This window comes from Dasypus novemcinctus, chromosome 5 (assembly GCF_030445035.2).
Source record: "Dasypus novemcinctus isolate mDasNov1 chromosome 5, mDasNov1.1.hap2, whole genome shotgun sequence".
Lineage (NCBI taxonomy): Eukaryota > Metazoa > Chordata > Mammalia > Cingulata > Dasypodidae > Dasypus > Dasypus novemcinctus.
Genome location: NC_080677.1, coordinates 20,768,038 through 20,793,364, shown reverse-complemented (window position 1 = coordinate 20,793,364; position 25,327 = coordinate 20,768,038). Strand labels below are relative to the sequence as shown.

The 25,327-nt window shown below is 38.7% G+C and overlaps 1 gene segment (V, D, J or C); it reads right to left on the bottom strand.

Annotated features, from left to right (window-relative positions):
- Positions 1 to 3,041: 3,041 nt before the first annotated feature.
- LOC101441315 (T-cell receptor gamma chain C region C7.5-like) lies at positions 3,042 to 25,000 on the bottom strand. The segment is given in 6 exon segments: positions 3,042 to 3,670; positions 5,854 to 5,901; positions 9,449 to 9,778; positions 13,174 to 13,224; positions 24,311 to 24,694; positions 24,955 to 25,000. Coding segments are annotated over 6 exon segments (999 nt in total).
- Between the last annotated feature and the right edge of the window lie 327 nt (positions 25,001 to 25,327).

Below are 25,327 nucleotides of genomic sequence, written 5' to 3'. Positions count from 1 at the left end.
TTTCAATCATAATTTAGAAAAACCTTTCCATAGCTTTCAAGGACTTTTTCTTTGCACACTAAAATTTGGCGATTGGATTATTAATTATTCTCATCCCAAGGTTATAAAAAAGTTTAATTTGGGGATTTACAGGACAAACTGTGCAAAACAAGGTTTATTCTGTAATATTCCTTCTGTCTTTATTGTTCTTAATTTCCAGGTCTATTAGACTGAGTTCTAAGCTAAACTCACATCTCCCTATCTTACTGTATCTAGCATTTTTCCTTAGCTCTCGCAACCAGTTTTATGAAAGTTTTGAAATCGGGTGGTTAGGAGAAGGCTCTGGCGGCGCAGGGTAGATCAAGGAGCTTTAGGAAAAAAACTGTTTTCTTCTTCCAATAGTTTCTCTATTCAGATTTCTATATGATATCATCATCTTGCTTGGTTTTTCTAATTTGGGGCTCTAGGAGCACTCATTTACATATATGAATATATACATAAGCCTTATTTAATTTTTAGCTATTTGAATAGAGCTCTCTTAAGAATTTTCATTTATTTTTATTTTGATATTACCTTCTGGAGGTATGAAAATATTCATTGAACAAACAGACACAAATGGAGAGTTAAACACACAAATACAAAAGTAAAGCTCACTAATTTGACTCATAAATCTAACTTTTTGAATGGTTTGTCTTCGGGCTTTCCATCATTCCATGCCTCTGCTTTTTACAGTTTTTAAGATCTCCTCTAGGATCAGTGTTGCCTGCAATATGCAAGCTTGTTCTTGGAAACACTTTTATATAAAAAATTGGAGAAAAAGTTATCTGGGCATTATTTGGTTAACAGGTTGTTAGCAAGGGAGGTATCTATTCAGGCGGCTATGCTTTAAATACTTTGGTTTTAATTCACTAGTAAGGCTCCCCTCCCCCCGGCCCATTCTTTCCAGGTTTCTGTGGTTTACTCCCAGTTGTCCTTGAGACTTTCCAATTTCTAAGAATGTCGCCTCTCCTTGAGTGATGGGCAAAGGGCTCTTTCCTTTTTGTTCTAACCCAGCTGGAAAGGACCCTAACAGTGACATTCGCCGTTTGAAGCAGCGGCTTTCCTCAACTTGGCCTGTAAGGAAGGCTGCAAATTTCAATGACCAATTGGAACAATTAAGCCTTTTCTCTTCTTTGGGTTTCCTCTACAGAGTGGATGATATTTTCTCAGGTATATAAACCCAGAATGGGAAATGGGGTAAGGATGCCTACACATTCTTTGTCTATTCCTGGAGGCATCTCCCGAAATAGAATTTTTGCTGGCTCAGCTGCTGTGTTAGAGAGCCATCCTGGCAGAATTGAGAGACAGGATTCTTCTCTACAAAACAGTATTCCAGTCATTTTCCTCCTTTTGATCGAGCTGTTCTGAGATGTGTCAGTAAAGCAGAGGAGGAAGGCCGCATATCCCTTTCCAGTTGTCACTCTTCTCTTGATCGGCGGATTTCTCTGGCTTTCTCCAGCCAGCCTGCTGCGGCCTGCCATCGCCCCTGTAACAACTGCTAGGGGACTGCTGCAGCGGCATCTGCCATCCTTGCTAAATTTCAAAATTTTTCTTCGTGAACCATGCGTTCTATTCCCCCTGGCGTTTTCGGAGCATCCCACTACTCCTGCCCCTGTCAAGCCAGCCGGCAACACCACCCCACATGGAGGTGGGAGGCCACCCCGGGATATTTCCTCCCTTGAATTCCCTGCCCCAGCTCATATTTTGGTCCAACGTGTCTTGCCAGTTTCGCCAATTGTTGTGAGTATGGCGAGGAGCTGTGTAAAGTGACAGCTTCCCACCGAACTGAGGTGGGTACATCAGGCCAAAGAAAGACTTGGGCAAGTCCAGCTTGGAAAGTAATGAGCATTTATTTAGGGGGCTTATTTGGGGTTCTCATCCTGGGCAGCAGGAGAAAAGAGCATTACCTGCACTCCATCAACTAGGCTCACTGCAAAACCAGAGGGGTCTTTTATAATGCACTTCCACATGCAGAAGGGGAAAGCACGTGAAGGGTGGTAGGACTTGGACAGAATGTAGTGTTACAAGATTTACTGGTCAGTCACCTGTTCACAATCAGCTCCCCAGGCTTGCCTTTTAACTATTTAGGAATGAAATGCTTTTGAGACTGGAAGGGAAAGAACTGGAAAGGTTGGGGGAGAAAATGCAAAGTCATACATGCCACACTCAATAATACTTCCTGATGAATTTTCATTTGTTTAACCAATCTGTATTTTTGAGGACACATACTAGTATATTATTTTATTAATCAATTCATATTAATATTTAATGATATTTTATGTTATGTGGATTAGCATAGCACAGTACCTACCTCAAAGGCTCTTGGAGGATTAATGGGCTTATTGTGAAAATTTCTAGTGTATAGTAGGAACTCACTGAGTCCTATTTCCCCCACATCCAACCTCCCTGCAGAGAAATAAGGTTAGAGATTATTGTTAGTCCTCACATTTACGGTATTTATTCCTAAACTGGGTCTACCATTAGTAGATGTAATGTTATTGAGGATTCATCTGTACCAAGCATGCACTGATTTCATGAAACAACTCTAGGAGAGATGATATGCCTTCATTTTGTGAGGGAATTGTAACAGAGATAACAAGTAACTTGCCTGAGGCCACATGGATAGATACTAAATACCAGGCCAAGAATCCATGTACTTAGCTCCACCATCACATGCCTCTGCCATGGGTTCTTGTGAGGATGGGGAAAGATGGCGCTTCTCAACCACTAGGATAGAGACATTGGGTTGTTGCTGTCATGTGCCCCAAACAAAAGGACTCTGAGTCTGATGACCTTCGAAAGAGAAGTGGCATTTGTACCTTCATATGGATGTGGCCCCTGCTGGAACTGGTGCCCCAAGGACAACATTAATCAAAGAGGATAAGAGAATGAAGTAGAAATGTGGTATTAGACCATTGAACACAGCAATGCTGGACTTCACAGCTCAATTCTCATGCTGTTTCTTACTTTGGGATTTCAATTCAATTTTATCAAATTACAGTACATATGGACAAAAGCAGACATTTGATATATATATATATTTTAATATATTGTGCCTATCTCTGAACAACAAAGGACAGAATACAAGTGCCAAAGATGGTGGCTTCAGACTGTATAAAATGCAGGGCCTTAAGGCAGTCATTGGTTAGGGACACTGAGAGAGGTGCCTAGAAGCTCCATGCTGTCAACCCTCAGAAGGCTGTGTATTTGGGTGGACTCAGAGGGGCTGATGGGGATTAGAGAGAGTGGCACTAACAGCTCCTTGGGCAACCCCTTGCTCTGCCCCTGAGGGGTGGCAGGTTTTTTGTTGTTATTACAGAGTAAGGTTTTAGTTTGTCCAATGGTCATACACATCTCTGTAAGTGATGCCATAATAGAAAAGCACACTTGTGAACTGAATTACTCAAAATTTTGAAATTACTCAGCAAGTAAGAAATCCAGCTAGATCATCAGCAGAAAGCTTTAGGGACTATAAAAGATGATGAGAAGATGACTCCTTATGCCACCGTCTGTCACAAAGTCTTTCCGTGACTGCAGACCCCTGTTTTTCTCAGGCAGAACACGATGATGACAAAGTAGACTGAGCTCTTGAGGAGGAGGAGGAGGTAGGTGTAATATGCTGAGGTGTTCCAGAGCTGCTGCTGCAGGACATCTAAGGAGAAGTTGTTACATTAGATTTGCCTGTTCTTTTGAAAACATAGGACATATTAATTGGGGCAGGAGTCACAGATATTCATTGCTGCTGATCTGTATCGAAGTGACATCATACCCCCACCAAAATCCAAAAGTAAATATTTACCTCTTCCACTTCTACCACCATCACCATCAATAAAACAACTCAAAATTCAGCTGGCAGGTCAAGTTATTATCAAACTCTGCTAAATTCATTCAGGACATTTTGAAGTATTAAAAACTAGAACTGAATTTTTCATCAATGAGTCCAATGGGAATTAGTGTTTGTGATAACTAGCTGCTTCTTTTTTCTCACCCCATCAAACCTGTGTTTATAAGTAATAAGATATATTTGAGTGCTAACAAATGCCAGACAGTATTCTAAAAGCTTTGCATGTAAAACTTTAACCTTATTTAATCTTTACAAAAATAAGACAGAATATCATTTTCATTTCTATCTTACAAATCAAGACACTGAGGACAGAAAGAAAAGTAATTTGCCAGATGTCATGCAAGTGCTAGAGCCCATTTTTCATCCCCACTAACATGATTTTAGAGCTCATGCTCTTGACTGCTTTCTAATTCTGCAGATCTAAGTGTAGTAAGTACCGCAGAAATCAAAAGTTTAAGCATAAAGTTGAATTTTTGGTTTAGATGCATCTGACTTATGTATTGTGCTTCACTAACAAGGGTATTCCAAGTAAATTAGGTAATTTAACAGGTATTGGGTGATAGATTTTAGTAAACAGGGTATTACAGAAAATGAAACAAATGGGCTCGATCAAATCTCCAAAAATTTAGGAGTACATATTTTACTCATCTGCTTATCCTATCATCTCTATAGTGGCTATGATGTTATAAAAGAATTATACTTAATGTCTTTGAAGTTTTGCCAAAACCAGACAATGTCAAGAAATAATGATAATGATGGTGGGCCAGGCTGGCTATTCCATGAACTATATGGCTGTCTTGCTTCCTATGGAAATTTCCATCTTATATGTTGGATCTATATAGAATCAGAGCCCAGATTCATTAGCCCTAGATGTGGAAATGGACCTTAAGAGGTGATGAGGTCATCACTCCCTACCCAAAAACAGGTAAAGGGTTAGAATCCCTCCTTGCCTGGTGTGGCAGCTGAGATCCAGGGCTCTCTTGGCACCAGGAATGGAGGAAAGCCTCACAGGACTAGGGCCAATGCTTCTAGTCATTTTCCTTATACATACAGGGAGGAAGGGCTGGCACTAGTATTTATTCTGTACATGCTGAATAAGCACCCTATCTAAGAGTTTCCACATATGGTACCATATTTTTTAACAACTGTGAATTAGGCATAATTATTCCAAGCTTGCAAATGAGGGAAAACATGCTCTGAAAACATGAGTTATTCACCCATATTCATAAATTTAATAAATAAAAGAAATGGGATTAAATTCCAATGTGTGAAATTTTTTTTCCCCAGTGTGTGGTTTTCTGATGACCATATACCCTCTGTCCCCAAAGCTCCACTGTGTCTCAGCATGCTGGCTTTGGAACTTCTACCATGTTTTTGTTTTACAAGAAGAATTAAGAACTGAATCAGTTTATGGACTCTTGACTCAGATGACATATATGATACCCCAGATTAACTATTAACTGGCTATGTGACACAGTGCAAGGAAGGTTATTAATTTTGGCTCATTGCCATAACTTGTAAAATGATGGAAAAGATTATACTGCCTCATGGGAGCATTATGAGAATTACACAAGAAAATGCAGGCAGAACACAGCACAAGGCCTTCTGTATGAGAGGCACTCAGAGCTGGTTTGTGTTAGTACATACTAGCAAGGATCATAGATTAAAAAACGTCTAGAAGCATGTTGTTATCATATTTTCCCTAGTCATTAGAAACAAAGGCACCATGAATGAATGAAAATCATTCGTTGAAATAATTCAGAGATATCACTGTATGCTCTAATTTACAGTTAATCTCTTCAAAGATCTGCAGTTTCCTGTGATAAGTTGCCTCCTAGAAAATGAGGGCTTAATTTAAAATATCCCCTAGTCTATTCTGCAGCATTCAGCCATTCTGATCTTTCTACCTTGGGCCAAACAAGTTAAACATTTGATCAGGGAGAAAAATATGCTATAGCATGACCTAAAGGTATATGTTACCAAAACCTTACCCTGTTTATCTTTCAAACAAGCTGCTGTAGAACTGGTAGGCATGACCCCTAGAAGAAATGAAAGCAAGCTTTAGTCAATTGTTCATGCTCGTAATACATAATCTGCTGACAGAGAGACAGTCATTTAAGAATATGAGTCCCACAATTTCAGAAGCAATTGGTCTGATTCTTTGTTATTCAGCACACCCAGTCAATATACTGTGTTTTTGCACATGTTAAGTTTTGAAGGATGTTGAAGTTGATGAAGGCTGTAACTTTTCTTTTTATCAGAACCGAAGTGCCATGTCCAAGACCTTGCTTCTGTAGTTACAGCTCCTAGCACAGTGCCTGCCAAAATTAACTGTTCAATAAATGAAACTCTGTTGAATAGAAAAATAAACAGAAAAAGTGGCTCCTTCCTGACAGTGTTGAATGAATGAAAACATTCAATCCTATAATGCACAACCAAATCTTACACTTTGGAGGAATTCTGCTTTAAGGGAATTTCTCATCTAAACGATGAAGGCAGACATAACTTTCCAAAGCAGGAAAAGCTCTGGGCTCTTCTTAGAAACATCAATTTCCCCAATTCATGCAAATCATTTTCTGGAGTCATATTTGTAGAAATAACAGCAATGATATAATTAAAAGCTAACACCTATTGAGTGATAGCTACTGTGCCAAGCCGTATGTTAAATGATTCCCATTGTTTATCTCATTTAATCCCCAATAACACTTTGAAGAAAATTACATCATGGATGGCCCATTTTTAAAATGAGGAAATAAGGCCTAGAGCCTATAAGTCACTAGTCAAGAGTCACACAAGCAAGTGGCAGAGTGAATATTCAAAGGATCATTGTGGGGGATAAAATGAGACTGAGCATATGGAAAGCACTTTGCAAAAATAATCCACAGAAATTGACAAAATAATTAAAAGACAGACAGTATAATTCTGTCCTTGAGGACACCAAGAAAATCTTCTCTTCTAGATATCTTAATTATTCTTACTGAATGGCCTTTTTAATTACAGGAGCTCAACATTTCCAGTACAATTTTTTCCAGTGACAGAAAAATAAGTTAAGTCACATTTATAGTTCTCTGAACATATTAAACTTGAGGTGAGCATTGTTTTTATCTACAATGTGAAAAAAACAAGATTAAAAAAAACAAATTTCTTTTAACAAGATAGTTTTATGTTTGACGGTGGGAAACAGCCGTGCTGGTTGTTTTAATTTAACTTTTTGCTACTAGATGTATTTTTGTCCGTACAGATCTGATTCTGGAAAACAATCTTATGGACTCTACAAGATCTTTTTTGGTGTTTTCTAGAAAGTGAATTTGAGGTATAGGCTTTGGGTAAATCTAGGAATGGAAATGTTAATATAAACATGTTTAGATGTAAAAATATTCTTATGAACTGAGCCCTTGGAAGTCTCTTTTCTTTCCTTAAAGCAGCTCTATTATTTAAAAAGTAAATAAAAATTTCTGTTGCCATACATTAATTTGAGGAAAAACAGTGAAGTAACAATTACTCAAAACTGTATCTGTATGTGTATAGCAATTTCCCTCTCTCAAAGATGGCCATCCTGTATTTTAGATAAAAAAAAAATACTTTTAAAAAACAACACGAGAATTTTTCTATAGAATGAGATAGAAATAACCTCATTAACTGTGTCACCTTGAGAAGCCCACGTAAGGCTTTTCTTTTTAGACCTCGTTCCATGTAAAATATAAACTGGAGTATCACTCCTTTATAAGAACGATCACTATGGAACTTATTATAGTTCTTATTTTCTCTGATCACTAGAACAATCAGAACCTACTTGGACACTTCAATACAGTAGTTATATTAAGTTTGTACTTGGCATATTTGTTTCCCCTCTGCTTCCTAGCAATGGAAATATAAAACTAGGGCAGTTTTTACAGTCTTGCTTTAGTTGTCAATTTTAATAAGGGTGGCCATGTTATTTTCTGAAAGCAAGCACTTTTCACTGACATTATTTCATTTACCTTTCATCACAGCCCCACGAGATGGCCAAGAGAAGTGGTCTAACTTCATTTGACAACTGGAGAGACAAATCTGAGAGGCTAAACACGTCTTGAAGAAATTAGGACTGGTGCATTACAAAAGTCTTCCCACTTTTTACTTGTTGCTTGTATCACACTGCTTAAAAACAGCTTGTCGGGAAGCGGACTTGGCCCAGTGGTTAGGGCGTCTGCCTACCACGGGGGAGGCCTCCTTGACCCCTGTGCAGCTGGCCCACTCATGGTGCTGATGCGCACAAGGAGTGCTGTACCACGCAGGGGTGTCCCCCACTTAGGGGAGCCCCGCGCGCAAGGAGTGTGCCCCGTAAGGAGAGCCACCCAGCGAGAAAGAAAGTGCAGCCTGCCCGGGAATGGTGCTGCACACACAGAGAGCTGACACAACAAGATGACGCAACAAAAAGAGACACAGATTCCTGTGCCGCTGACAACAACAGAAGCGGACAAAGAAGATGCAGCAAATAGACACAGAGAACAGACAACTGGGGGGAAGGGGAGAGAAATAAATAAAATAAATCTTAAAAAAAACCCAAACAGCTTGTCTACGATGGGGAGAAGTTCAAAACTCTACTTCTGGTAAGGAAGCCTTTGTTCTGTTGATACTCGGGAGTGAACCCACAGGAAGTAGCTGGAGCACTGCTGGGTCCATATTCAACCCTAATTCCCAGACCACCCTAAAGCACCTGCTCAAAGTGACTGGGACATCATGCCTGAATCATCAGGGACCCTGAGTCATTAGCTCAAGAGTGCATTCCCTTTACGGGATTTCATCCTCTTGGCACAATAATTCACCATAGTGCATCGATCCATATGTCTCCTCCAGGGCTGGTACGAAACGGTAGTATAATAAATGTTCAGCCGCATTTACCAATGGCAAAGATTACATTCATTATACAGAATGTAAATGTGTTTATAGACAGCCTCACCCATGGTTTAAGTATGAAATTGTACTTTACGGTTATATATAAAACACAAATGTGAAAAACCCAAGGCCATAATAAAGCTAGAGCAGCCGGGGTTATTAGATTTTTGTGCGTGTAGTAGCTTGCCGTGGCTCCTTCAGATGAACACCATCTGTGTCCTAAAAACTCATCATTTACAAGTTAAACTTTGGGTATAGGAAGATTGAAGTGAGAGTGACTTTGCTTGCTTGGTAGAACATTTCTAAAATATATATAATTATTCTTATTTCCCGATCAAGCAAAGTCATCAAAAGGACAATCTGGTTTTGAGTCTTTTTCCAGGGTTGAGTTCACATATATGGTCTCATTTAATCCATACAACAACCCTAAAAATGTCACTCATTGTGCCATTAATATTTTGGATGATAACACTGAAGCTGAGAAAGGTTAAGTAAATCTATCTTACCTTTCCCCTTCTCCTTTTCCCTCTCCCTCTCCAAATCCTATACCACTTTCATTTTATAGTAAAATAACAGGGTATTTATGCTACCATCAAATGCAATATCAATTAAGAAAGATTTACATTTGCTTGTTTTTTATTAATACTTACAGAAGAGGTGGGAAGTTACCTGTGGAATAAGTTTCTTGGGAGGTTATATTTATACCCATACCTTTATTTATTGAAGGAAAAAGAATCTCTTGATCCCCTCCTCCTTTATTATTCTCGTGTCTGACCACACATTTGTGTTCTTCATCCATCGACTTCCCATTCACGGTCAGCCAGCTGACTTTCATGTATTTGTCATTAGTCTTCACTGTATTTCCCTGATGGGATTCCAGAATCGTATTGCCATCCTTTGCTTTCCAATATACTTTAATAGCGTCAGGGAAGAAATCCTCAAGAAGACAGAGATATGTTCCAGCCTTATGAAGATGTGTTTCAGCAATTGAAGGAAGAAACACAGTGGGTTTGGGGGATAGGTCTCCCTTCGGGGTGTTATCTGTTTGGGAAAATAGAATATCAATTGAAGAATCATTAGAGACACCCAAACATTGTGAGGTCTGGACAGCCTGGGACACTGACAGGAAGACAAGCTGCCATTGATTTAGCGCCTACCATAGCCTTTCCTCCTCACAATGGGTGGCAGGGTACATATTTTGTCCTCATTTTACAGATGGGAAAGGAGGTGCCGGAGGTTAATAACTTTCCAGCGGTCACAGCCATTAAGTGGCAGAGCCTGAATGAAAATCTGACTTTTGTTCTTTCTTCATATGCTACAATGGGGACTGAATTTTAATTGCTTTATATTAAAGCTTCCAACATCATCCACATTTCTTTGAAAGAATCTCTTTTTTTAAAGCATATTGGGCCATATTTTCAAGGTGGGGAGTGGACCAGATAACACAGAAAATTTCTCTCCTGGATCAGGATCTCTGGTCCCTTCTAAAGTACTTCCCTTTTCCTATCTGTGAATTTGATGAGTTTAGCTTTCTCTGGCCAAATAACTCACTTTGTCATGTTCTGCAACTCTGTGGAATCCTAGACTCCTCATTTCACTGATACTAGAGTGCACCATATATATTTAATTTCTTATGGGAATTAATGTAAAGAGGAAGTTCATTACTATTGGTTTTAATAATTGTCACTAGTTTACAAAAAGGAATCCATGTCGCTGTATACTTAGAATCTACCAAGTTGACCTTTTAGCTTTAAATGTGGATCTCATACTCTGCTCTGAAGTTCATGGAGTTCTATTTGATTTCTAGCTTTATGACATCCAAATTTACCATTAGAACCCTCTCTAGGTTTTCGGGTACTGCAGTATTTAAAGCTTCACCCTCAAAATATTTATGATGTGTTGCATTTAGAAGCAAAATGGTAATATTTTCAATACTTCTAAACATTTCTATAGATTAGTCTCAGAAATGGTCTCATGTTAAACTTCTCAGGAATGCATTTATCAAAATTATGTTTCTCCTTGGAAACTGTTCACAGAAAGCACATTTTATTTTGGAATTCAATTTGAAGTTTAAGTTTAGCTATCATACACCTACTGTATTTTTTTTTTAATCATTGATTTGAGATGAGTTTATCTCATTATTGAAAGGGCCCATATATATCAGCATATCCACATTTTGACTACCAGTGTCTCCCCAATATTTGTATCTACCCCACTAGCTGCTGAACATTTCTGGAGTATCTTCACTCTTTTCTTCCTTGTAACCTGCTAAGTAAAATGCATGTACAATTGCTATACTGCTGAAGGTTATGGTTTCAGACTTTTTTGTAGGCATAATGTAAAAAATATATAACAAAAGGTATTTATAAGGCATGTCACTTGATATAATGTGAGAATCACAACTGATTATATGTCTATATATTCATTATTTCTAATTTTATTTCCACTTAAAACTCAAATGCTTAATTAATATCCTCTTTGAGCTAGTTTGGAGTTTGCTTAGTAATTCAACATGCAATTTCTTAAGGAAAAAAATAATTGGATTTCTCATTTAAGAAGAGAAAAAAATTGGGGATTTTGGCTTGACTATCAAAGCCTCTTATTTTTATACTAAAGTTGTAAGTGTATAATTAAGTGATTTTTAAAAATTTGGCTGTAACTGTGTTTAGGTCATGATGTGTTTATTTTAGTTTCATTTTGTTTTGGGTGCAAATTGCACACCTATTATTATAATAGCAAGACATTGGATTTTTCTACAGCTATACACCTTACTTTTAGTAAAAAAACAAAACAAAATAGTATGTTACATAAAAGATTAATTTTTCAATTGTACATTATATTTACCCAATTTTAGTCACTAATCAATATATTAAATTTTAAATTTCATCACAGGACCTTATCTGTCTTAATTGGAATACATCAGATTTATTATAGCAAAGAATTTGAAAGTGGAATAGTGAAATTTGAAAAAGCTCTGTTCAGTAATGCACCATCCATTGCCTCTTGTTCTTTTTCCCTAGCTGCCTCTTTGTTTCATGCTTTTCAAGTTTTCTTTTTGGAGCAGTGAAAATGTTCTAAAATTGATTGTAGTGATGAATGCACAGTTCTGTGATTATATTGAGAGTCAGTGATTGTACACTTTGGATGGATTTCATGGTGTGAAAAAACTTTTTGTTTTTTTAATCTTGAACTCCCATAATTTCCTCAATGTACATTAATAGTTAACTAAGCGCTAACAAGCGTATTTGATTATATATAGTTAGTACCTATATTCTGAATTATTATATTACCTATTTACTTTTTGAAACATTATTTTTAAATGTATTTATTGTTAGTATTTTTCATGGTCAAATCTTTTTCATGATCCATAAAATAGCAACCAGTTTGGAAAATAAATTCATTTATATACTTATTTGCATAATCTAATAACATATTTGATTTACATGAACTGAGTACTTTATATTTTACTAATATGCAGAAATATGAATTCTATGTAAATTCACCAAATATAACTACGTTTTCAGATTAATGCATAATTTTTCAAATCATACAGTATTTATGTTCCCTATTTTTCCATTTTCTTGTCTTTCATCAAATAATTATAGCTATTTCATATCTAAATATGAATTTCAAGTTTATGACAAATTTCCAATTGCATTTAATTGATCATATATTTTGACCTTGAGTATGCAGCCAACTGGAAACAAAAGAGACCCACGAAATTGCTTTTCACTTTAGGAATTCATTTGTTCATATGATCTCAACCACTAAAGAGACAAAACTCTAAAATCCCTTTCATTTTCTAACACTTTTATCAACTTTGTGAAAATTTTTGAAAACTTTCATTTCAGTGGCTATGGAACACCCAGGTGAAACTCTCTCTCTTCCAGGTAAAATTCATCTTTAAAGCCAAGGAGGAAAGAACAAACTTAGCAGACTGGATTTTGGGGGGAAAAAAGATCAAATAACCAAATATAGCTTATGACACTTTTGAGTAGGATCTCATGGTCGAATAGTTTGACATTGGCTATTAATCATCCTGTGACCAAGTCACAAAGTATTCAATCCTTCTGTGATCAAATGAGAATTTTAACAGATTTTTTTTTCATTTTTTCCCCATTGATTGTTATACTTAAATTTGTTTACAAACATTTCAACACAGAAAGACCAAAGGAACCTGATGATGCTATCCCTTAGAGGTTCGCAGTTATTACAGTATAAACTGTTTTTGATATTCTCCATGCTCAGTCATTAAGAAACTGCCTCCCAGGACCTGGACCGAGTCAACGACCTCTCCAGCAACCTCCTCGTGATTTATAACCAAATTGAGACCAAATCCTAAAATTCTAAAGCCAGTTCCAACACTCTACCCAGCAGCATCTGCATGACCTACCCGCCATGTATCTTTTCTGGTAGAGAATTTAAAGAAAATTTACCTGGAACAACGAGCTTTGTGCCAGGACCAAAGACTTTGACGCTCTCGCCCACTGTTTGAAATCCCTTTATAGAAATCCCCCTGTGGGTCTGTGTTAAAATGGCACTCATACTTAAGTCATTATTTATATAAATATATGAAAATTAGCCCTGCTAGCGTGAAAAAAAGATGAAGCTCTAATAAAGGTCACACTAGAACTGACCGTGACCTACAGTTTAAATACTGACCACACTGCTGCCCCGCTTGCTGAGGTCTGTTCTCATGCTACATTTCAGTCTTTGGGGTGGGAGGGTCAGATTTTATCATTTTATGTCCAGAATCTAGCACAGAGTCTGTCTTCAAGAAATATTTGGTGAGAGAATGAATTCTTGAGAAAGTAAAGCCAGGAACTCTTTTCATAGACCTTGAAGCTGAAATGATTCATGGAGCTTACAAATTCCAGTAAACTGGTCCATTTCCAGGCAAGGTAAGAGGAGCCACAATAGAACCAATTTTGACTCATCTCAGCCTAACTGTCCGAGAAGCGAGAATAATAACAAGTGGGAATTTTGGTGTTCTACAGTTCTTTACCGTTCATAATTAATTTTTTTGCCTTGTTGTTAGGGATAAGATCACAGTCAAAATACAGGTTTGTAAATTGTTGTGGAAAAAAGAAATATTGTGTTTTATCCCCAAATATAAGGAGGCAATTAAAATACATTCTGATGTATCTTGTTTAAATGATCTTTTATAAGAAGAGTATCTTGGACAAATAACTTTCATGGATGGCTGACAGATATGGCCCTCAAGAACATTTTAATTTCTAGCTTGAGTACCCCCCCCTTTTTTTTTGCATATTCTACAGTACAATTTCAATTTGCTTACAATGAGGAAAGGAAATAAACCACAAATTAATCTTGTTTCCATACCCAGTTACTAGTATCTATAAAATTGCAGTTCATATACTGAGGCCAAGAACATGGCAGATCTAATTGAGCCTAATTTTTCCCCTTTAAAACAATCAACAGTTTTTCATTATAAAAGTAAAAATAGAGAGAAAAATCTACTTACCAGGAGAAATTACTATGAGCTTAGTTCCTTGTCCAAATACCTTGATCCATCCTGAGCTATCACGTTAGTTATAGCTTTTACAAAAATCACAGCCCTCTCCCCACCAAGTTTCATGCCATGATGAATGAGCGGTTCAAACCTTTGTATTGGAAATTTGATCTTCTGGGTTATTTTGGAAGCTGTTGGATATAGGTTTTGTGGCATCTAATATTTTGTAAGAATTCCTGAGAATTGGCCTGATGGCTGTTTTCCACAGAGGCAGAAATCACTGGAAAACACCAAAGAGAAAGTGGAAAGGGTAACAGTTTAAGAAGAGAGAAGGCCCAACTGATCAACCAACGGCTTCTCTAAATTACCAGGAAAGATATTCAAAGAATTAGGGCTGTTTTTATTTCCAGGTGCACAATTATATTGGAAACTACTTAGAGATAACATCAAAGCAAGGGCCCTTTCTGTTCTCACAAATACTAGAACTGTTAGAAATTTAGGATGGATTTTTGAAAGGAAGAAGCTCTTTAGTAGTTGAAAAATGCAAATATACCAATTCAAATTGAATTGGGAAAGGGGAATAAAAGATCTCATTTTCAATAAAGCTATTTTTAGCATGCAGGGACGTGATTCTTTCCCTGAGCAAACAAGTTCTGTAAAGCCTCATTTTTTCATTATTTTTCCTGGAATAGAGCAATTTTTAGAAATTGGTCTCCTATGACATAATAGATTCCTTATTTAAACTAGAACTTGAAAAAAAAAAAAAAAAGGCCAAGTTCCCCAATACTTTAAAAGAAGCTTCTTGGATACTGTTCTCTAATCCTATTCTCCTCACCCGGGAGCTGGGGGAATTAAACTGCCTAAATATCAAATGAGCATTCTGCTGGTTACAGATGAGGCGGGCTCTTAAGGAGTCAGAGAGCACAGGCCTTGCTGATCTCCAAGTGCACCGCAGGCCCACCTGGTCCCAGCCTGAGCCCAGGAGCAGGCATTGCCTCCGACCTCTGAGAAGAGCTATGGCTGTGGCCACGATGGGCAGCTGTCTGTTGACAGCAGCTCACAAGCCCCCTCCCAAATGGAGAGGAGAAGCAGACTGGGGGAAAAAATTATGAGATGTGAATATGATTGGGTTTTTTTTATTTCTTTCATTTTCTTCCTTAACAAGGAGACCTTGGTCATGTCATTTAACCAATTGGTGTTCATGTATTCATCTTTGGGAAAAGTGGAGAAACTACTGAATCTGTTTTTAGCATTAAGTAAGATTAATGTATCTGGACAGGGTTTTTAAACTAATGATTCCATGAATTGTTAAACAGCCTTTTGTCTGTTATTTAACTTTTTGATGTTGAAATAAAGTTTTTAAAAAACCCAACCTGGAAGTGTGATGATAGTTATTGCTGTCATCCCTTTGAGTGCCCTGCATGGCTGCTGGAAAAAGAAGTCTCTAATCCTGGCTAAGCTAGAGAGTGAGGGGTGTGCATTCCCTGCACTGGACCTAGAGCCCTCTGACAGTTAGCTCAGGTATCAGAAGTACCATACTTGGCCTGACATGTGGTTTGCTTTCTGGCAGGTGAAACCACAGTTCCCAGGGTCTCCTGCCTCTCTCTCTCTGTCTCCCCAATCTCATATCATGAGAAGCTCCTGAAGAGCATGCGGGCCCCTCATCTTTTTTTCTCTCACTACCAGAGGAAACAAAATAGGTGAATCTTCAAGAAAACACCATCTGCTTGGCAAAACCTCCTTGTCCTTCTGTTAAAATACACAATCCACCTTATTTTTCATGGTCTTGTTTTTAAACATTTGCGTGTGAAAGTGGAGAAGGATAAAATGCCTAAATCAGGGGGGTTCCTAACATTTTCTGCTCCATGGACCCCTTTGCCAGTCAGGGGAAATGAATACTACTGTAATTTATTTATTGCATACATTCATAAGTGAAGGAAATGCTAGATTTCAATTAGAGGTCAGAGAAAATAAAGATAATAAATTGATTTTGATTTTTTTTCAATTCAAGCTCACAGACCCCTTGGGGGTCCATGGACCCTGGTTAAGAACCCCTGGCCTGAACATTGAAGACTTTTTCAAGGTCCCAGTGTTGACGGGTGAAACCACATTTTATCAAGTAGTTACTATGAAAATCACTTGTTAGTCTAGTTATTCCTCATTTCACTTGATCCTCCTACGAATCTGCCAGTTCAAAGCCAGGCTCAGAAAAATCACACAGGAGAGAGGAGATGGCACTCAGACCTGTCCTCCATGACTGCATCACTGCCAAGTGCTTCAGACTCACTTCGCCCAGCACCACTAAAGTGTCTGCAAAATAACTCCTAAGCCACAACTCTCCCCTTTCAGCTCTCATCCCTCTATCCTCTTGCCCGCCTCCCAACCTCACCCTCCACGCAAACACATACTAAGCGCTTCAGGACTGAGAGCAATGCAAGTCTTGCCAGGAAAAAAGAATCACAAGAGACCTGAGGAGAATGGCATTGTTGCACATTGCTGCAAATCTCTTTGATATCTGACACAGCAGCAGACAGGTGTTTCCTCAGATCGGCTTCTGATACATCTCCTTGTGGTATCACAGGCTATGTCGCCTCTCAGCAGGTTGATCACATAGATGAGTCTCTACCTAGTGGAACTCCAAGGGGCTGGCCATCATTTCTCTTTCCCACCCCTCCTGGGCAAGTCAGCTTGGCCTCAAGCAAAAGGCTTAACCTCCCTGATCCTGGGTTTTCTCTAATGTAAAACGAGGATATAATGAAGTTTCCTCATGTGCTACATAATCCTCATGAAGTTCCGCATTGGGTGGCTGGCACAAATGGGCGCTCAATACTTATTACCTCTTAGTATGTATTTTTAAAAGTATTTTATCCCCTAACCAAAGCAGAGCCGTGGGCGGCCCCTGGAACACTAAGATCTCCTTTCTAAGAAATGAGCCCCAGCATAATTTCTTGAACTTGATAACTGCCTGTAAGGTGGTGACATAAGGAAATGTACATGGCAGTATTCAGTGGTCAAGGAGCAAGATGTATACAACCTACGGAAATTGGACTGATAAATCAATAGATGGATAGATAGATAATAGATTATAATTTGGTACAGTGATATGACCTTTAGATACAAGCTTGGAAGTGCTTTTGAAGATGGCTATGAATCATGAATATTCATTATTTATATTCACACCTCATTTTTTATTTTAAAAATACCTGACATGATATGTTTGTCTAAATGTCATGTGCTCCCATAAAATCATATGTACAAAGAAATTAGATTGAACTAGATCAGTACTCCCAATCTTTTCACTCTCCTACTCAAAACCTCCTTCTTACCTGTTAATGTAGATCTGAATTTATACAAAACAAATTTTCCTTAGGTATAGTCTCTCTTGAAATCAAGACCCTTGAAAACAGAATGTATCATTTTTATCAGATCTTATTTAGTTGACCCAATAGCTCCTCTCTTTATAAATCAAAAATGTTGTTGAGCTGGAACTGTACAGATTCTCCCCAGCTCTGTAGAGCCTCATAATCTTGATTATCTGGAACAATTGTTCCTACCACAAACAGCCTCACAATATTCCTGCCTGTCCATTGAATAATATTACTTATCCAGGCTCAGACTTTCTCTGACCAGCTCCTTGAAGGTCCTCCAAATCAGCGATCTTGAAAAGTAGGACAAGTATCTCTGGGAATATCCAAAAACTTTCCAATAGGTACATTTTAAGGGCATTAAATTTAGATCTTAATCTTGGATTTATTTTCTGGGCTCTCTTTTCTCACCTTCCCTTTTACAGTTGACCTTCTCCCATTTTTCACGCAGCTGAATCTTAACACAGTGCTCAGGAGTGTAAAACACTTTTAGGCCACCAAACAATAGGACAATTCAAAATTTTGGCATGGTATTGAGAGCATACTCTAATGACTAGGTTATGACCTCCAACATGTCAGTTGGATTCCAATGCTTTGTTTTCAACAAAAATAAAGGAATATTTAATCAATTTGTGAAACCAGAGGTAATTTAAAAATATTTAGTTGATAAATATTCATATTAATTTTTGGTATCTAACAAAGGCAAAGAATTCCATGACATTTATATAGTAAAAACCCTTCCATTTTCATTTACCCATATATGTAAACATCATTTATTGGCTCTTACATGTATACTCATGTAAAGTCACACCTATTTTTCTACCCAAATGTGTTAGTTATCTATATTTGCAGGAGAAGTTGCCACAAATTTAGAAGTCCACCTAGGGTAATGCGCTTAAAATCAACTGGTTAGGGAACTTAATTACATGTCCAGAAGTTCCTTCACCTTGGCCATATAATGTAATATAATCACAGGAGTGACATTCCATCACCTCTGCCATATTCAAGTTATAGTTCCCATGAATACCCAAAGGGAGGGTATCAAACAACAGTGTGGATATTGGGGTGGGAGTCCTGAGCACCCTCTCAGAATTCTGACTAACTCACCAAGAAAAATGGAACATATATGACCATACAAGACTTGTACACAAATGTTCATAGCAGCATTATTATAATTACTCATAACTGGAAACAATCCAAAATCCTTCTACTAGTGAATGGATAAACAGAATGTGGTTTGTCTATACAACGGAGTATTATTCAGCAATTAAAAATAACAAACAATTGAAAAAGGCTACAACATGGAGGGATCTCAAAAATATTATAAATACAAGGCAGATACAAAGGATTACATATTGTTTTATTCCATTTATACCCATTCATCAATGTACATGAAATGTCCAGAAAAGGCAATACACTGAAAGAAATTAGGTTAATTGTTGCCTAGGACAGGAAAGTAGGGACTAACTGCAAACCAGCATGAGGAACTTTGATGAGTGATGGAAATATTCTAAAATGGATTGTGGCAAGGTGTGCAATGTTGCATAAATTTACTAAAAATCATTGACGTGTATACTTAAAATGGGTGAATTTTTTTGTCTTTATTTTTTTAATATTACATTAAAAAAATATGAGGTCCCCATATACCCCCCACCCCCCTCATCCCATTTCTCCCCCCATAACAACAATCTCCTCCATCATCATGCGACATTCATTGCATTTGGTTAATACATCTCTGAGCACCACTGCAATTCATGGTCAATGGTCCACAGCATAGCCTACACTCTCCCACAGTCCACCCAGTGGGCCATGGGAGGACATACAATGTCTGGTAACTGTCCCTGCAGCACCACCCAGGACAACTCCAACCCCCGAAAATGCCCCCACATCACATCTCTTCCTCCCACTCCCTACCCCCAGCAGCCACCATGGCCACTTTCTTCATACCAATGCCACATATTCTTTGATTACTAATCACAATAGTTCATGAATAGAATATCAGTAAGTCCACTCAAATCCATCCTCTATTCCTCCATCCTGTGGACCTTGGAATGGTTGTGTCTACTCCACATCTACATCAAGAGTGGGCTTAGATTCCACATGGATGCTGGATGCAATTCTCCTGCTTTCAGTTGTAGGCACTCTTGGCTCCCTGGTGTGGTGGTTGACCTTCTTCACCTCCATGTTAGCTGAGTGGGGTAAGTTCAATAAACCAGAGTGTAGGAGTTGCAAGTCTGTTGAGGCTCAGGGCCTGGCTGTCCAGAGATTCAGGTCCCCTGGGTACACATTAAACCCCAGCACTAACTATAGTTCCAGTAAAAGTAACAGGAGAGGCTCATGAACAAAGACCACATCTGAGTCCAGCTCCATAAGCCTTACTAGGGCTGTTAACATAATAAGGCCAAGAGGTTTACTATCATTCCTACTATTTAGAATTATGCAGAAGTTCTATCTAGTATACTTAGACAAGGAAGAATAATATATATGGCAATTAAAATATAAAAACATATTACATTAGAATAAAAGTTGATGGTGAAAAATGGAATGAAAAAACAAGTTCATGACCAAAAGGAACAATATAAAAATTTCTTACTGTTGAGGAAGAGCTCATTTATGCTTTAATAGATGATAAATATCAAACCACTACAGAATTATATTCAATTGGTTATGTTTAAAAGAACGATGGGACGCTTCTATTTTAAAATATCAGTATTTACTTTACAGAAAGAATTGCATTCATTGTATTTATTTAAACTAAAATTGATAAATTTGATGTATCCTAAAATGTGAAAGATAGTACACATTTTGAAAAACATTTATCAAGCAAAAATATTTGAAATCTACCTCTTTACAGCAGTATTTGGAAGTCTTTGATAATTCAGTAGCTATTCCTAGTCTGCAAAACTACTACCAAGAGTGTGTTTTAGCAAAGCGAAAAAACATATTCAAGCCTATCAGCAAAGGTTTGTATTGGGCCCTGGGGCACCCTTCCAGCCCCTGGGACCCAGGAATTTGTACAGTCTTACTTCCTTGTCCACCTACTCCTTTCACATATCCCCTCCCTGTTGGCCCTACTACGTAAAGAGTGACTAATGGAAGGAAAATAACTGTCTGGGCCCCTGGAAAGTAAAATATAGACTCTATTCTATTCTAAGGTAGAACTATTCTCAGGTAGAACAAATGTGTCCTGTTTGTAGAACATAATAAAAGGCCTTGAGGCTGAAGAACAAAAGAGCAAGGACAAGAGGAGAATGAGATGAGGTTAGCAAGGCAGAAAGACAGGGGCCAGCTCCCAGGGGGCAGACACAGGGGGCACTTGAGGCCATGGAAAGGACACTGGAATGCATTTTAAGTGGATGGAAAATCACTGCAGAGTTTGAGGATTTTATAATCCTAAATTTCTATACATATATTAAAAATATTTATTTAATATGAATAAATACGTATATGATTCAAATATAATTTGACTGCTATGTGGAGAATGGCCCTTGGAGCAACAATGGAATTAAGGAGACCAGATAAGAAGTCCTTGAAGTAACCCAAGTGGGCTAGGATTAGAGCAATAGAAATAGAAAGGTGAGGGCATTCTGAGTATATTTGGTGGGTGGAGGTAACAGGACTTACCCTTGTTTTATATGTTGTAAGTGAGATTTTGGCTTAAGCCACTTATTGGTGGATGATATCAATTACTGAGAAAAAAAATTGGGGGGAGAAAATATAGGCTATGGGGATTTGGTGAGAGAGCAAGATTAGAATCAATAATTTTGCCTACTTATTATCAGACATCCAAGAAGAGAGATATTTAGCTATAATGTATTGGTACCGCTGTCTTTGCTGTTTCCATTGTTCTTGGTATTTTCAAGGTATGGGTGGTAAGGTTTTAGAGAGGAAAAAGGCCTGGGTCACTCTATGAAGGCACAGCAGGTCAGGGCTCCTGAACTGAATTAAGTTCATGACAGTCCAGTTAGAATCCAGGTTCAGGAGCGAAGAGGAAATTTGGGCTTTGGTTCCTCGGGTTCGTCTAGAATTGGCAAAGAGTTTACATATATATTCATACAGAGGCCAATCCCCACTTTCCACATGTCCATATGTTGGAGGTTTATGCCAGAGAAATTATTCCAATTGTTGGGGATTTCAGAGCAGACAGAAGGCAACAGAAAAAAATGCAATGACTGTCTCATGATGATGGAGGAGGTTGTTGTTATGGGGGGAGGAGTGGGGTGAGTGGGGTGGGGGGTATATGTGGACCTCATAATTTTTGAATGTAATATTAAAAAAATAAAGACAAAAAAAAGATGAAATGGCTATGAAAATAAAACACTATCAAAATATTACTGCTACCTATTGTCTCTAAGTTAACATTTGTTGTATTTTTTTCCATAAACCACCCTATTATTAACACCATGTATTAATATCATATTTGTTATAGTCCATGAAAGAATTTCTTATATTTGTACTGTTAATCACAGTTCAACCTCTACCACAGTGTTCTCTGTGTTATAATACAGATCCACGGCTTTTTGATTTCCAAAATATATTTAGACCTTTTGCTATTTTTTTCTTTTCAGGAACAGAATAAACCAAATTTAACTATATATATATATAAAATGGCCACGGGAAAGCATCACTGATGTAGATGGAGGTGACAGCTGTCCTTACCAATCTTTAACCCTTTTCCAATAGTGGGATGGTAGCATGCTTGGCCTAATTATAAAATCTGAGTCCTGTGGGCATCACTTATGAAGACAAGGCCTCATTGTCATCTCCCTTTTGAAAGAAAAACATGTTGCTAAAAGAAGTTCAGTTCTGACCACAAGAAACGAATTTGATATGCAGAAGTGTAGCCCAGCTCTGTGGTTAAGTGATTTGGGCCCTAGCTTCCTCACCTGAGGTACTGCCACTGGGCTGAATATGTCCTAAGGCCCCATTCCCTTCCAACAGCCTAAGAACCTATAATTAAGAGCATTAAAAAGCCTGTTGTGGTTGGACGGGTATGAAAGGAGCTAAGGGCTAGTATTGTAGGTTTTCTTACTGGTCTCTTCTGACTCTGAGACATAGTGAGATCCCCGCAAACACAGCAGTATAGTCTGGGTAACATTATTTACTATCAGGTGAAAGACACCGTTATCTTTCTCATCTGTCTCCAAACAGGAATTGGTCTTCTCTGGCTTGTAATTCTTTGTTGAGCCATAAGGGATTCGTCAGGAGCTCCTATTCTTTTATTTGGTACAAAATGGCATTCTCACCGGGAACTCCAGATGGTTTACAAGGTATGTGTTCTCTTCTGTCAGGTTTGTGTATGTGAGAGTTGATTCTGAGATATTCTCATCTTAGTGTCTCTATCTGAAAAACAAGGGAGAAATATCAGAGTGAATTAGAAAAATTTGACTCTGGAGACCAATATGAGGTAAAGGCAAGAAAGGAGAAAAGTCAACCTACAAACCCAAGCCAAGACACAAGAAAAATCTTGGGTTTGGCATGGCCAGTGAGTAATCAGAATGGAGACTAAGAGGGAGCATGAATTAGGACTAAAAATAGTGGCAGGTCCTGCTCTACAGAAGCAGGGACTGTGGGAAGGAAAAATTTGCTTCAGAATCTTGAAAGCCCTCATGGTAAGAGCTTGTAGTGTTACTTTTACCATGTTTCTATAAAAGGAACTATCTGATCTTGGGAGACTTATAAAAAAACTTATATTAAAGTGATCCAACATGAATTTCTCCTTGGGACCAACCCCAAACACCTTCCCTTGCCTACTTTCTCATTCCCTGAGGTGTGCAGGTTTCAGTATATTTTCTAAGAATTGTGAGTAGCTATGCATGGTTATCATATGAATTAGAAGAAAAGTACCATTATGTAAACAATAACAAAAGAGATAATAATATAGAACTTTATGCAAAATAGGCACATTTTATGCATCAATAATTTGCCCAAAGTTTGGTAAAAATTAACAATGATTACACTTATTTCTGTAGAGACTGTGTTCTTGTTATACTCTGTTTTGAATGAAACAAAATTCTGGGAAAATGTCTTTGATTCATTATGCTTCCCTCATTTTAAATTCACAATCTTAGATTTTCAGAATTAAAAGCTACCTTTTGCAGTTATTTGGAGAAAAACGTAAGACGTGGTTTTTCAAGGAAGTTTCTAATACGATTGTTTTAGCTGAGATGAGTAAAATGACATATATGATAGTTCTTGGAGTAGTGTTTAAAAAAATTACAGCATTTTTTCCTGTTATAACTAAATCATATCACTCAGTCCTCAGAAACTGTGAGGTTGTTAATGTTATCTCCACTTAAAATTGGGAAAATAGAATGAAAACAATTTAGTAAATGTCCTAGATTTCATTGTATGCAAGTGGATGAGCAGGAATTTCAAACCAGGTGTGTGTCACTCAAAAAGCTTTGGCTCTTCCATAATTCATCCATCTATCCGCCCATCCACCCATCCACCTATCCATCCCTTCAGAATCAATGAACCTTTCTGAACACTGGATCACTGTGACTTCTCAGGGGACGTCAACAGATGGTGAAGCAGAGATAATACGGGCACAGCACAAGACCCAGCCTGGGCCCCAGAAGGCTGAGAAAAGAGGACGAAGGGGCCCCCAAAAACCACGAGTCCCAGGCTTCCTGCTCAGACCTTGGGAAGAACATGCGTCCAGCAGAAATACATTCCATGGACTATCTGGTCTGCTGGGGAGGGAGAAAGCAGGGTGGCACGTCCGCGCGTTACGCGTGGCCCGCCGCGCTGGGCGCGAGGGGTTTTTGCGCAGTCGCGGAGGCGCGCCCGGCCGCCGTGCATCCCAGCAGGCGCAGTAGTACGTGCCCGCGTCCGCCTCCGCCACGCGGTGCACTCTGAGGCTCGCCGCCGAGCCGTCCTGCCGCTTCCTGGCCTCGAATCTTTCCTCGCTGATGCCTTTTTCATAGAAAATATTTTCATTTGAGGAAATATACAGAATTCGTTCCAGAGGCCGGCCTGGCTTCTGCTGGTACCAGTGTATAAACCTGTTTTTCTTTAAAACACTTGTTTCCACTTGGCATTCAAAAAAGGCCGTATTTCCTTTTCTCTTGGTGATGGATGCCGCGAGCTGCGTTATGAGACTGTTGCCACTTGAATCTGGAAGAAAAACAAAAGCCAACGTTAGTGAAATTTTGAGGCTCGTTTAAAAGTATGTATCTGTTCTCTGTTCGTAAACGAGCTGGGAGTTTGAAGTTGCTGTTTTCTCCGCGAAGAACTGCGGGTAACGGTGGAATTTGCCGGCTTCGTTTGAACGACCGTGCAGCCTCTCCCCCCCGATGGCGGGGTGGGTTCACGGTCCTGCCCCCTCTGGCCTCGCTTCAAATGCACAAGGGACCTCTTGGATAAAGCCAACTCACACGCCCAGAGAGAAGCCACCGCGACGACCTGTAGCGGGAGCAGCATTCTGCCTGCGCTAGTCACCGAGGCGTGCTTGAATGAGGGAGTGAGCTCGGCAAATCTGAGGGTCGCGGACGGTGAGAGGAAGTGGTGCTCCGAGCCCAGGGCTCAGATTTGTAGGGTGCAGGAAAAGGGATCCGTGTGCGGTATTTCACCAGAACATCCGGAATAGGCCTTCTAGCTCACTTAGCCTGCAGATTTCCCTTCATTACTACGGGATTTTTACCGTCTGAGGATGTTAGTGTAACGAAGCAGTTTTCACATTAAAGGACAAAAGTCCTTCATGGGTAGGGATGAGGAGAAAGAAAGAAAAAATTCTCAAGTCTGCTATTT